This window comes from Vanessa cardui, chromosome 2 (genome assembly GCF_905220365.1).
Source record: "Vanessa cardui chromosome 2, ilVanCard2.1, whole genome shotgun sequence".
Taxonomy (NCBI): Eukaryota; Metazoa; Arthropoda; class Insecta; order Lepidoptera; family Nymphalidae; genus Vanessa; species Vanessa cardui.
In genome coordinates this window covers 15,475,636-15,489,813 of record NC_061124.1, presented here as the reverse complement: position 1 = coordinate 15,489,813, position 14,178 = coordinate 15,475,636, and the positions used below count along the sequence as shown (strand labels likewise).

At 31.8% G+C, this 14,178-nt stretch overlaps 1 protein-coding gene across 1 annotated transcript in view; it reads right to left on the bottom strand.

The window, feature by feature from the left end:
* Positions 1-14,178, bottom strand: part of LOC124542328 (neuroligin-4, Y-linked) — a 145,610-nt gene that overhangs the window by 25,110 nt on the left and 106,322 nt on the right. Inside the window, exon 4 of the mRNA XM_047120300.1 lies at positions 7,229-7,426. Coding sequence (XP_046976256.1) covers positions 7,229-7,426 — 198 coding nt within the window. The remainder of the gene's footprint in view (positions 1-7,228; positions 7,427-14,178) is intronic.

Sequence of the window (14,178 nt, the reverse complement as noted above, 5' to 3'; positions counted from 1 at the left end):
AACTGTGTATAAGACTTGCTGAGTCCTGAGGAAAAACGTCGTAAGGAAATAAATATGCATTTAGCGAATTCTGCCATATGTATATTCCTCCATATGTCAATCTGCTTTGGAGTAGCATATTGGAAGTTGGCTCCAAGTTTTCACCCCAAGAGCATAAGTCCTTCACTTTGTCCCGTATAATATTTACTAGCTATAACTTTTATTTATGTTTCCAATTGACTCAAAAAAGGAACGTTTTATTTGTTCCACGAACCCTTTAGTTTTTGTTTGTGAGCGATATTTTCGGAAACAACAAGAAAATAAATCAATATTCATTCATTGGCATATAAAATATTAAGACAAGTTTCTATTATTCAGTCATTTAAAGACAATATGTTCGAAATTCAAAATGAAATGATGTTATTTCAATATGGCTGTTTTAGCTTAAATTACAGTAATAGCTATGAGAAATGTGTACGAAGCGAACTCAGCGGGATTATTTTTATAGTAAATTGATTGTTGTCGAAGCGCTTCTAAGATTAATTTTATTAATATTGGAAATCCAGAGCTCGCGATGCTCTGAGTAGACTTAAATATACGTGACTGTTTTGCGAGCGCTAGAATTATCAATATTAGTCTGAAAATTGTGCAACAGATAAAACATCATTATGCACTATATTACATAGTCAGTTTACTGGTCTAGATGAACAAAAAAAAGTCAAAAACTCAAAAGGTCTCATCCATCTTTTTTGGGGTGAGAGTTTGGAGCTTACACCACGTACTGCTGCAATTTTTCATCACCCATGCAAGAGATTAATTATGGACATAACAGAAATTATTATGATAATTCGAAAAAATTAAAATTAAAAATCAATTGTACTTGTGGGGGATTAATCTCAGAATTGATTTAAGATTCACGCATAAGCGATCTGTAATAATAGATTTCATAAATACCATATTTTCCTATTACAGAAATACCATCATCCAACATTTGGCGTCTATTCTTCCACTGTATGACCTAGGGACCGCTTCCAAGATTACAACAGTTAATCAGAGTTAGAGCCTGGTTTTTAAGGTAAATTACTTCTACTTCTACTCACTTATCTCAAACGCATTTTCATACAACTTAAAGAAAATATACTTATATCACTTTATTTCTTTGTTAAAATCTAAAACAACTGTCTGAATCATTTTATGAAAGAAAAAAAAATAAGAATTTTATGGAATGTGATATCATCGGTATAGTCTCTGACCTTCGACCTTCCTTTGTTTTTAAGCGTCATTGACGCTTCGATAAATTCAAACAAATGAACATGAAAACCGTCTTAATGCTAAAATACTGTAGACAGTGATGAGAAAAAAAATATGTTTTTTTTTTATTCAATTACTTTTGGCAATATAATAAAATTGGAGTGTCTGTTTGTAATATCAAAATAGCCCTTTTTTACTCAGTGCATATGTATGTATACACGGTATATATAACAAAAAAACTTTTTTTTCAATTTTTGTCTGTCTGTCTGTTTGTTCCGTGTAATCTCTGGAACGGCTGGACCGATTTTGACGGGATTTTCACAGACACATAATTTATCCAATAAGGAGTAACCTAAGCTACAGCAATATTTTTTTTTGTTAAATTCAAACGCGTACAAGATGGCGGGCTCAGCTAGTAAGGGAATAGTAACCTCATGGTTTTGTAAGTATAAGCCAGCCTCATTGACACACAAAACCCCACATTCATTGGGTAACAAAGAAATATAACTCTTTGATGTCACGATGACCATTCTTAGCAGAGAAAAGCCAACTGCGAAGGAATGATTCTAGTAAGTTCATGGGCACTCCAAAAGTGAATACTTACTGAGGTATGTTAAATTGGTCGCGATTATTACTGAATATTGTTATTATTTTAAATTTTTATTCAATAGGTTTGCGGCTCATGCAGAGCATTGGCGTTGAGAACATAGTTATTGGCGCCGTAAGAAATATTAAACATTCCTTAAATCACTTATGCGCTACTTATCATGTTAACTAAGATGATGAAACACCACAAATTCTATTATTCTTATATGGGCAGTACCATATAAGATTAATAGAATGTGCGATGAGAAGGTGCTAGATGGGCTTACACAGTTCTGTTTTAAAGGATTTTGCACAGAAAGAAAGTCCGTATTTACACTGGCTCACTGCCCATAAAAACTACGCAATAGGAGAATATGCGATGAGAAGGTGCAAAGGGCTTACAAAATCCTGCCTTAAATGTTTTTGGGCCAGCAAAACCAATTTTTAATGACCTTGAATTCAGATCCTCGAAATCTAAAGAGCTTATAAGCCAGCCACACGAGGCATACCTCTTTAAATTAGCACGATGTTAATGATGATGGCATTAGTATTGTTCACAAATCATTGTTTAGTTTTGTAAAGAATTGTCATTCAGTGCTCTTTTATAATGAATTAATGTTGTGTTTTGTTTCGTTTCGCATTGAAAATGAAAACTTATACCGTCATATTACGTTCTTGTGGGTAATTATTTTAATTATTATATGTATTCACAGCGCCGAGCCGTAGCTGTCAATTTAATTTCATATCTTTGTTTAAAACATTTATAATTTAATGTACTTTTATTATTATCAGATTGTGAAAATTTACATGCAGGTTTTTCTGACTAAAAAAAAAAGAGTATTTTATTAGCCTGCAAATGTCTTGTTGATAAGCTAAGGACTTATTATGCCTAGAGGTTGCCTTCAGACATGTTTCCTTACGATTCTTTCCTCACCAGTCCTCACAGACGTGGGCTTGTATACTCAATTTTCGGTATATTATTTATTAGTACAGTTCACCATTACTTTCTTATTAATATATTGGATAAGTATGCAAACTTTTTAGATTCAACTTAATGAAAACGTCGAGACTACGTAAACAATAATTTAAAAATATAACTGCAATAAAGGATAAAATTATAGCCGGGAAAATAAAATTTATGCATCGTCTCAAATTTGTGTGTTATAAGAGTAAAGTTTGAAATTTATCCTCTTTGTTATTTTTTGTTTTAATTTTCGATTTAATTTATTGTTACCGATAATATTAATTATTACTCAATTAAACTAAAATGTCGTAACTATAAATGTGGAGAATTGGTCCGAAAAAATCACTCAAATTGTGGTATAGGAGAGAAAACACTTGGATGGACGAAAAATTGCTAGAAATTTAAATTTAATACAATCTACAGAGATACCGAAGGTTTGTAAAGTCAGGTACCCACAAAAGGAGATCCGGTACCTAAAGCACTCGAGCAATCACTCGTCGTGATTTATTGTTTCAACTTCCCTACGAAATTGTTTCCTCAAGGCAGTAAATATCAGAGATGAATGAAGTGCGTGGGGTATACGTGAGTGCATTAGCAATAAGAAGTTTTAAGAAAGCGCAATCTTCAAATTTAGGTCAGCATATAGTCTGCTCAACAGTAGCTCAGACAAATTCGCTTAAGATCTGCACTGAAGAGTCCTCCTAATTGTTCACCGATAAGTACAGGATCCAATTTGGGAAGTTTAATATGTGTTGGAGGCGGTTTGTACATGATGTAGAGTACGCTACTGCGTTTCGATGATCGGGCTAACATTACTTGTTTTCATCGATGGTTTGTCAAAACGGTAAAAGAGGTAGTTTGACAGCACGCTGCATAACAGAGGTTTTAGAAGCAAACGTGGAATCTTAGATAGGATTAATACTCAAAAATTTTACTGTAATGCAAGATGATGCCCAACTCCACGCTTTATAAGTTCTACAATATTGAGAAGAAGTTGGAATACGTACCATGAATTAGGTCGCATTTAGCCTGGATCTTAATCCTATTGGACATGTTTAGGACAATTTCCAATAGCTGTATAAGTGAGAACTCCTATGCCCACTATACTGACAGCACTAAGAGAAATTTTTTTTTAGATTCTCTAGAATAAAAACTAAAACATTGAAATACTGGATGGATGGGATGGAAGTCCATACAGTTTCGCGGTTCGAGGGAAAGGGAGAAAAAGAGAGGGGCGGGGCGTCTTAGCTTTAGGAATTGTGTACGTTTGTCGTTCATAAAATATTTAAATGTAATTTTGTTTTTTTTTTTTCATTTCATGGCGAATTTATTTTAAATTTCTTTTCAACAATACATTATTATAAATCTCATTAAAACGTCTATTAATATTGACTTATAGTTTCAAAGAGATTGTCACCCACGCGATACCCTTACCCGCCCACATTTTAGTCCCTTTAAATCCTTTTCACACTTAAATACGCTTTCATTTATTTTCGAATTGACATTTTATACATCTTATTGCGTATATAGAAAATTTCATTGACAATTTTGCTTCAATTTTATTTTCACAATTTGTACCATTAATTTCTTGAGCAGGTGTTAACCTTTATTGTGAAATTTCTCAAATATCTTAAGCTTTTCAGAAATAAACAATGTAAATGTTTTTTTTAATATACATATATTTTTTAAACAAATGGCTTTAATAAAATCAGTTCTGATTTAATAAGAATTTACGTCCTTCTAAGTAATATGGATGAAAAAAAGTAAGGACATAGAATTCGTTGATTTCTATACAGTATATAATTATTATTATTTTTATTTGACTATCGCTATAATTTTAAAGTAGCTATAGAGCATAATATGTCTTATATTCTTAACTAACTGTATAAAAATGCTCGTATTTTTATTTGGTCTAAATTTCGAAAGTCAACAAATTCAAAGAATTACCTAATTGCTACCATCTGCTCGAATTAGTACACAAGGTTATTTACAGAACCTAATCCAGGTGTACTCTATATTCCGAACTCATTATTAAAAAAGTATATCTGGCATTTGATATTTTCCCGTACAAATATCCACGACTCTCTCCATAAATATTAGCAAGTATAGGTTCCGTTGTATGGTAATATTTATCTTATTAACCCTTTCAATTGTGATAATATCAACTTGACCGAATTCGGCCACGGCAACAACTCTCACTGAAGATATCCCAATTGTATATATGATAATGTTGTCTTAAATTTTCGCGATTATTACAGATTACAAATAAATATTATTTACAACTACCGCCAACGATTTCTCTTATAGTAGTTGTAAATAATATTTCTTTTGTTCTTCAAATAGACAAATGTCACCTTATTCTACCCGTGACCACGAACGCTGTAAAGTGCTCGAAAAGTCGGGATGTCAAAAATAATTCATATACGCGATTCAAATCCGTTATAACTAGTTTTATTCCAATGTATATATAATATTAACACACGCATGTGCCCAATTTATGAGAGCATTTTATGTCTTACTCTTATAATGGTATATGACGAGTGAAACTTTTAAAAGCCAGGCTTGAATCAAAAATTTTGGAGTATGTACGTTTTATAAACTGACAATAGCAAAGAGGAAGTTCCGGTTAATATTTGTAATACTAATACAGAATTTTATTTTTATATAGTCGTCCTTGTAGACCATTTAACGGTCTCAGCATTAAATTGTCGTTTCATATACACGGACATTACTATTTACTGGATGCTGTTGTATGTAATGCAATGTGTTAATGGGTAATATAAGTAAAATATTCATAATTATAGAGCATCCGCAAATAGATATGAATGGAAGATTTTATATTTTTAATCTTAATTTTTTCGTATATTGATATATGGATATGGTACTGTATGGTAAGCTGATCATCTATTTTTTATTTATTATAGTGCTTGTGTGTATATAAATAAGGCAATAAGAAATAATTGACGAAATATTAGGCAAAGGGTTCTTCTATTGAGGAAAATATTTTGGAGTTTATGAATTTTGATTTTTTGTGGCCTAGTTTAGTAGATTCAAAGTTTTTTCAAAATAAAACAGGGAGTAAATAGTTTGTCGGGTAAATAGTTCAAACCTGATCAAGTGATCCCAACCATCGATAGAAATTAACTAAATAGTAACTTTTACATTCGCACCGCCAAACTGAGACAATACGTCTCTTGCGCCTATAGTTAATAGTACAGTCACCACAAAAAATATAACACAACGTTATTGAGTATTTATTTTAGAAATTCAATGGCAATATTGGAATAACATTATAACAATTTGCTAAAAAATCTGTAAGCAAAACGTAAAAAGAACTCAATGAAAACGAAAATTGAATACAAAAACATTTCACAGACAGCTAAATCGTGCGAGGTTCTACAACCCATTTGAATATAACAGATAAAACGAAGCCCCGACCGCCATACAGTAAACAGAGATTTAGGCGTTTAATTCTCTTCCCCAAATGTTCTGACGCGACTGCTTTCATGGCAACGCCGAGGGTGCTGTAACGAACTCCACTTTTATCGTGCGAGTATATGTACGTAGGCTAACAGTCCTATGTACACTGACTTCACAATATTAGCTTATTCAAGTTGGTGTTTGTAAATAGCATTATATCTCTCGTAAATATGGATGGTTATGGATACTATCCCTTTGTTTGGTTATTCAAGGGATATTTTCTCTTAAGATGTTTGTATTGACATAAAATCTTATTGTTCTGTATTGTTTCTTGATACTTATAACAGTTCAAGGTCAACAATAAATAATAAGTGTGCATATAATTTATTATCTCATAATTATAATAATATAAAAATAATTGTCTGTTTGTTAATGTTTCTCATTATAAATTTTAGTTTTCCATTTTATTAAAAGTCAATGACATTGGTTAATGAGGTATTGAGGTTAATAAATCTTACAAGAATCAAATTTTCTCTTATAATGAAGCTTATTAACCAGGCTCAGATGTGCTGCGTTTTATTCTTAAGAGGTTAAATAAAATGCGATTAAATTCTAGAACAATATCTACGAGGAAAATTGTCTTGTTAGTATTGAATCAGACCAAATCGAATCCAATAAAAAACTTCTTTGTAATTGTTTTTACCTAAATCTAAAATACATAACTACGTTATCCTTATATACGATTTATTTAATGTAAGTATCAATATATCCTTAAATGTACAGTCGGGGTAACAAAAGGTTCGTCACCTTATGATCTATTTTCGTGTGCTCAGTATGAGCGATAATCTGCTTTAACGATCAAGAATTATATCGCGTCGCAATGATTTGATCTTTAGATTCAAAAGGTACGGTAAGGTTACGTAAGGTAAGGTAAGGTTTAAAATACGATAAAGGAATAAATTTAAAAACTGACCAAGATTTTCTTACTAAACATTTATTTATTAATATATAATGTTAAATGATAAATACCTTCTGGTACAGCAAGCGAAGTGAGCAAGAAGTGAACACAAGCGGCACCAGTTCCATGTCCCATGAGCGTCACATTGGTTGGGTCACCACCGAACACCGCCACGTTCTCTTTGATCCAGTGCAGTGCAGCGATCTGATCCATAAGACCGTAGTTCGCTGGTGAACGTGGAAAGTCGTCGGATCGAGGATTCAGGAAACCTGCAAATAATAAATGGATTAGCTAGATTCCTAACAATTATAGTGAACGTATATTGGCCCTGTGAAAATACTGCTTGTAGCGATGTTTATGCAGAAATATGTTGTTTTCAATACACAGTAAACAGGTTTAAAACATTTTTATCCTCGAATTTGTAGTAAAATTAATAAAAAATTTAACAATTTTATATTTGTTTTAGAGTTGCAGTTAATTTGCGTTATTCATGAATTCATAAAACCGTAAAAATTATTGATAAAATTCTGCCATTCAAAATAATATTAAGCTACTTATTTTAAAGATTTATCTAAATAAATTTAAAATGAAATTTTCATTGAATCTTGAAAAACTTGCACCCTAAGGTATGTTTCAGGAAAACATTTCTGTTGATAAGTTATATCATATATTCACACTTGTGTATTTCTATAATTTCAAGAATAGGTCATGATTACAGTATTTAAAGGAAAAGCGGGATACAATCGAAGTATCTACATGCCATCGCGGAGTCTAGCTGATTAAGAGACGTCTGACGAGTTATATTGTGACCATCATTAGCGATAAACAAAATATTTTTTATAGTATTTATATTTGCATAGAATATGTGATTATGTGATAACAAAATGTGATTATTGCTCGACTAACCCAATATCTGTGATATCTATCGATAAAATAGAGATCCATCCAACATTACATATCTTAAACGGTATTTTCAAGGATAGAAAATTTACAACTTTTGTTTTGTTACGTTCTAACAGTTTATATAATTACTTGAAGTTGAGGACAAAAATTGTAACATATGTCTTGAATCGTGTTTTCCTTCCGGCTGGTTACACCGGAATGTAACGAACACCATGTGTTACGCTCAGTGTAATCTTGTTCAAAACAAAACTAAGCGACATTCTAAATATTGGAAAACGGTTGCAGAGTTAAAAATCTAAAACAGAGTACAGCATTCTTGCTATTTTTTCATTTCGTTAGATTAGATTAGTGATTCGGAATGCAAATTCTCTCAAGAAAAATTGTCTTATTAGTAGGTTGTTATAAAAATAGTCTCGATAAATATTATATATTACTACCATTAATGCCACTCATCATAAATTCTACCACCTGTGGTATTTAAAAGATGAGTGAGTTTAATGACAAGCATAAGAGACTTATAACTCAGTTCGATTTTCAGACGATATAAAGAATGGTAAGATTTATTAGGGTTCGAATGCCTTTGGATTTTGATGACCATTTCCCATCATGTAATCCATTGCACTTCCTACCTACATTATAAAAACGAAAAATGGGCAGAAATAAACTCATCAGTTACTCTATTTATTAAACGTACCTGCTATAATCGTAATATACATTTCGATTTTCACGTACCTACCTTGTATAAAAATCATCAACTACCATTAAAAAACTATAAGCTAGAGATCATTTAATATTAATTCAACCTAAGCTATTGGCTAATAACTCAGTGGAAAAACACCTTTACAATTACTTCTCGGCAATTCAATTTATACAGCAGTATTATTATATTTGTTCCATTTGAAACTGTTTCTCATTAAGTATTAATTATGTTCTTGACAGCTTCGGTTTTTGTTTGTCCCTTTCAATAATTTATTTAGGGGATTTCTTTCCAAGTATTTTTAAGAAATTAGGTTTTTTGACTCGTGTTTACCTGACTTCCTCCATCTACGAAACGACGAGGCTGGGGACGGAAACTACAGTTTACTTTATTGAATATATATTTCTTTACTTTATTGATATTATTATTTCATTAACTGAACACAATTTCTTTATCAATATCATTTAACAATAAAAGAGATTACTTACAAATATTTTCCTGTACGTACTACTGTACGTATTTCTTTTTAAATGTTATAAATCAATATTAGTCTAAAACCATGATCAATAATTCAAATCGAAATTATTACAAAATGAAAGTCGAAAATATTACTCAATACTGACTTAAATGTACTTAGGTTTAATAAAATATTTGTGGAATACTAGTGGAGCTTAGTGCAGGTATATTTAAGATATATAAGTAACCGACCGATCTTTACTTCGAAACACAGTAAGTTACTACTACTACTATACTGTGTTATTTTCATAGAAATTACACAGTTATAACGAGCATCGAGGTTTATGATGATCATTGGAATTTCAAGGGTTTGCGCTTTTAGCAATGGTAGTAACATCATTAACAGTGCCACAAGAAAACCGATTTCATATTACAAAATTCACATTATCCAATAGAGTATTTATATTTATATAATATCGAACCCAAAAGTCCGATCTATTTCAAATTTTATCTAAATATAAAAAATATATATTATGATTTAGAGAATTGTAACCGTTATTTGAATTAATGTATTCGTAGGCTAAAAAATAATTAAGTATGGTTAAAGAAATGGTATTATAAAACGATCTAGAAATGTATATGTAAAGTATCGAATAGTCGGGTGTCGCAAAGCCAAGCAAAAACGACCTCGAAATGATCGATCAATCACGATAAGTATTACAATATTCAAATACAAAAAAAAAACCTTAATAATCGTCAAAAATTCTACCACTGATTAGGGGAATAACTCAGAGTAGCTTTATGGGCGAGGGAAAAAAACATGAATATCTTAGAGAAAATACGATTACAAAAATTTATTTAAGCTGCGTCGCTATATATATGTATATCTTCTGAACGTGTGTATGTGACTGAACTCCCAAATTTGATTTGTACGGTGTTTTAAATTGAATCCGGTAGGTAGCGCTGCGATCGAAAACTAAATAAGAGACTTATTTCGGCCGAACGAAGTCGGTATGGTCAGCTATTTATTATATAAGTTTCCGGTAATGTGTATGTTGCCTTAAGCAGCTTAATGTATTTTGATGTAATGTATTCTGTTTTTTTCTTATGTAATTATCTAAATGGTTCTAAAAACAACTATTTGTTGTATTAAAAAAAAATGTTTTTTTTTTTTTGGCCAATCATTACTTCGGGAAATATATATTATTACGTTTTTTTACTCGATATGTATCATTGGCCAAAAATTTACTTGAAATACAATTTTTCCCTTAGAAATCAAGATGAGCAGCGGGTATAATAATAAAAACCCGGGTGTCCCCGCGACCTAACACTTTTGAATTTAACAAAAAAAAAATATGGTAGCCTAAGTTACTCCTTATTATATCAGTTATATGCCAGTGAAAGTTCCGTCAAATTCGATCCAGACGTTCCAGAGATTAGCCGGAACAAACAGACAGACAGGCAGACAAAAATTGTAAAAAATGTTATTTTTGTATATGTATCGTGTATACATACATATGCATTGAGTAGAATCCCTATTTTACTTATATCTGCTTGTAATATTAAATATGCCTCTTATTTTAATATTACAAACAGACACTTCAATATTATTACGTATATATGTATAGATTTGAACGTGTTTAAACAATACACTATTTCTACAAGTTCGTGCAAGGATTAGTGGAAGTTGTGCTACTTCGATAAAATTTAACCATGTACGAAGCTATCCTAATTACACAAAGATCAGCGAGAGACTTAGAGATACGAAAGGAGGACAAACAAACAACAAAGTCACTCTATATATACAAAGTAGAGTAATCAAGTATCTTGTTGATAGTGGCTAGGCTTATTAATTTCCAGAGAACAATTTCTTGGGTTCAAACCCCAAATCTAAATCTCATAAGAACTCCTTGGTGGTAGGACTTTGTGCAAACCTATCTGGGTAGGTACCACCCATATAACAGATATTCTACCGCCAGACAAAAGTACTTAGTATTGTTGTATTCCGGTTTGAAGGGTGAGTGAGCCAATGTAACTACAGACACAAAGGATATAGCATCTTAGTTCTCAAGGTTGGTGGCGCATTGGCGATTTAAGGAGTGGTTAATGTCTATAGGCGGTGGTGACCACTTATCATCAGATGGTACATACTCGTCGGCAAAACTATAGCATAAAAAAACGGATTTTACAAGACTCCACCCAAAAGGGGGTAAAACGGAGTCGAAAGTGTTTTAGAAGTTTTCCAGTTCAGTTATTACTAAAGAAAATTTAAATGAAATTAACATAAGCTTTAGAAAGAGCATAATTCACTGTAGTTATTTCAAAACAATGTAAAAGCGCTACGCTTAGACAAGTAACCATAACAACGTTGGTCTAATAGGGAGATAATGGGATCTACAGAAATCCTTTTCAATTACGAAAGCATTTTGCACTGACATAACATGATTATTGCTTTGTAAGCTGTTTAGAATATTAAAGTTATTCAAGATAACGAGTTATAATAAATGCTCAATTCAGTCATTTGTTGGAAATATATTTTTAAATAGAGAAGAGAATAGTCTGAATTCATATTTTTTTTATTCTGATTCATAATGTGTATGTTAATGAGAAGGAAAATATTCGCGCGAAACTATTTATACTGAGAAAGCCCGTTTGTTTTGATATTCTCAGTATTTTTTTCAGCTGAGCACGAGATGATTTATAAACACAAATGAATTATAAGTGATAAACGATTTTTGCTTTAAGTGGGGATATCTGGGTGCTGAAGATCGAGAATAAGGATCGTTGGCGCTTTTAGGAAACAGCTTTGCCCAGAAGTATGTAATTTACTAAATGTAAATTATTGACGATTTATTCATTTAAATTTCATCTTATTTAAATTTGGAATTTAAAAAAAAATGTAAACTCTCTTGTTTCTTTTTTCCACGTCAAAACACCCGTACGTAAAGTATGGCTTAGGAAAAGGTTCGTCACCTTAAGATCTATTTTCGTGTGCTCAGTATATGCGATAGTCTACTTTACCGATCGAAAATATATATGACACTGACAGACATATTTTGACAATTCAGTAGAGGATATCATATCTAATTTAAATTTGTAAGATTTGTAATTACGCCATTAATAAGATTGTATGTTGATATAAAACTAGACACAGTTCAAAGATGTTACACTATTATGAACTAAGTTATCATAATGTGTAAGTATCATTTTATATGCAGTTGTCAGTTTAGTGCTTTAGTTTTAAAAGGTACTACGAGTTTACGATTTGATAAAGGAATGAATTTGAAAACTGACGAAGGTTTTCTTACTCTGACTGTACAATAAATATGGAACATTTTTTGTTGGAGAAACATGACATTAAATTTACATTAGAAATCATTTCTGAAAAAACTGAATATTGTTTAACGAAACTAGTAAGAAAGAAGATGTGAGTGCATAAATATGTAATTATTTATTGGATTATTTTGTATTTCAATAAAAAAATAGCAATTTTAATGAATATACAATAAACACCGCCTCATTGCATTCAATTCAATTTATTTAAGTCACTTAGTTAAAAATTTTAGACTAAATTTCTAGCTGAAAGTTTTGTTGTAGAATAACTGATAAGTGGGTGGTACCTACCCAGACGGGCTTGCACCAACCCCACCACGAAATATAATCATTTCCTTCGAAGGAAACATCATCAGGCTTATTTTATAAATATTATATTACATATTTTCTTCCTGACAATAAATATATTATTTGTATTTTATTAAAGTATCTATTTTCGTATATATGACACGGTGGTTTAGTGGTTAGACATATTTCCACAGATCCTGAGGTTCTAAATTTAAACCCCAAGTAAGCCAATAAGAATATATTGAGCTTATTGTCAAAAAAGTCTCAATAGGAGACCTGATTTGTTTTCTTTAAATACACTGTTTTGCCTTAAAGTTACAAAGTGTTAATGTGCTTTGTGTCTTATTCTAAAACTGCGCCACCATTATACACACACTCAAGATTATGTTACTTTGTAATAACATTAAAGTGTCGCACAAAATACTTCGCATTATTCAAAACCGCGTATCCTGGAATATGTACAGAGCTATGCAACATTTTGGTACAAGTTCGTTCTTGCTGTCAACAAAAGGATGCCAGCGGGGGATTTGAATTCTTTGCGACCGTATTACTGCGACAAGGTACTTCGTCAACCATACTATGAAAATATATAGGTAAGAAATAGTTGCATTTTTGACGTAGTAAAAAGCTTTGGGTTAGTAAAACAGACGACTCTATCGCTATAGCAGCGGCCTCTTGTACTTAACATTTGGCAATGCTTTAGATTTTTTTAATTATATAGGCGACCGTGCACATTGGCAGCATGGGAGACTAAGATCTCGTGTTCCACGCGTCTCCAGTTAGACTGGTTTACTCTTCAAACCAGAACACAACAATAGTGCCTATTGTTGTTATTTGTAGAACCATTACATAGTATAAAACAAAGTCGCTTACCGCTTTCGGTCGCTATGTATGCTTTGATCTTTCAAATTACGCAACGGAATTTGATGCGGATTTTTTTTAATAGAGAGAGTGATTCGAGAGTAAGATTTTTGTACATAAACAAACAAAATAAATCTGTAGTATATTAAGTATCAGCATTACACCCGTGCGAAGCCGGGTCGGGTCGCTAGTATGTGATACGTGGGTGTAACCAACTCAATACACTATAATATAATTATTAAGGAATATTAAAATTACATGTAAATATTTACATAACACACATAACATATTTCATAAGGTTGATAAACATAGAGTTTCGTTAGTAAAATTAATAAATAATTAATAAGAACTTTTATAGCGTCACGCACACACAATACTATAAATAGGGAGGGGGGGGGTGTTTCAGGTAGGCAGCCATGACGGCTTAAAGGAGCAGCTTGCTGGTACGGCTAGCAAGTTGATCTTACCCACATAGCGCGTTAA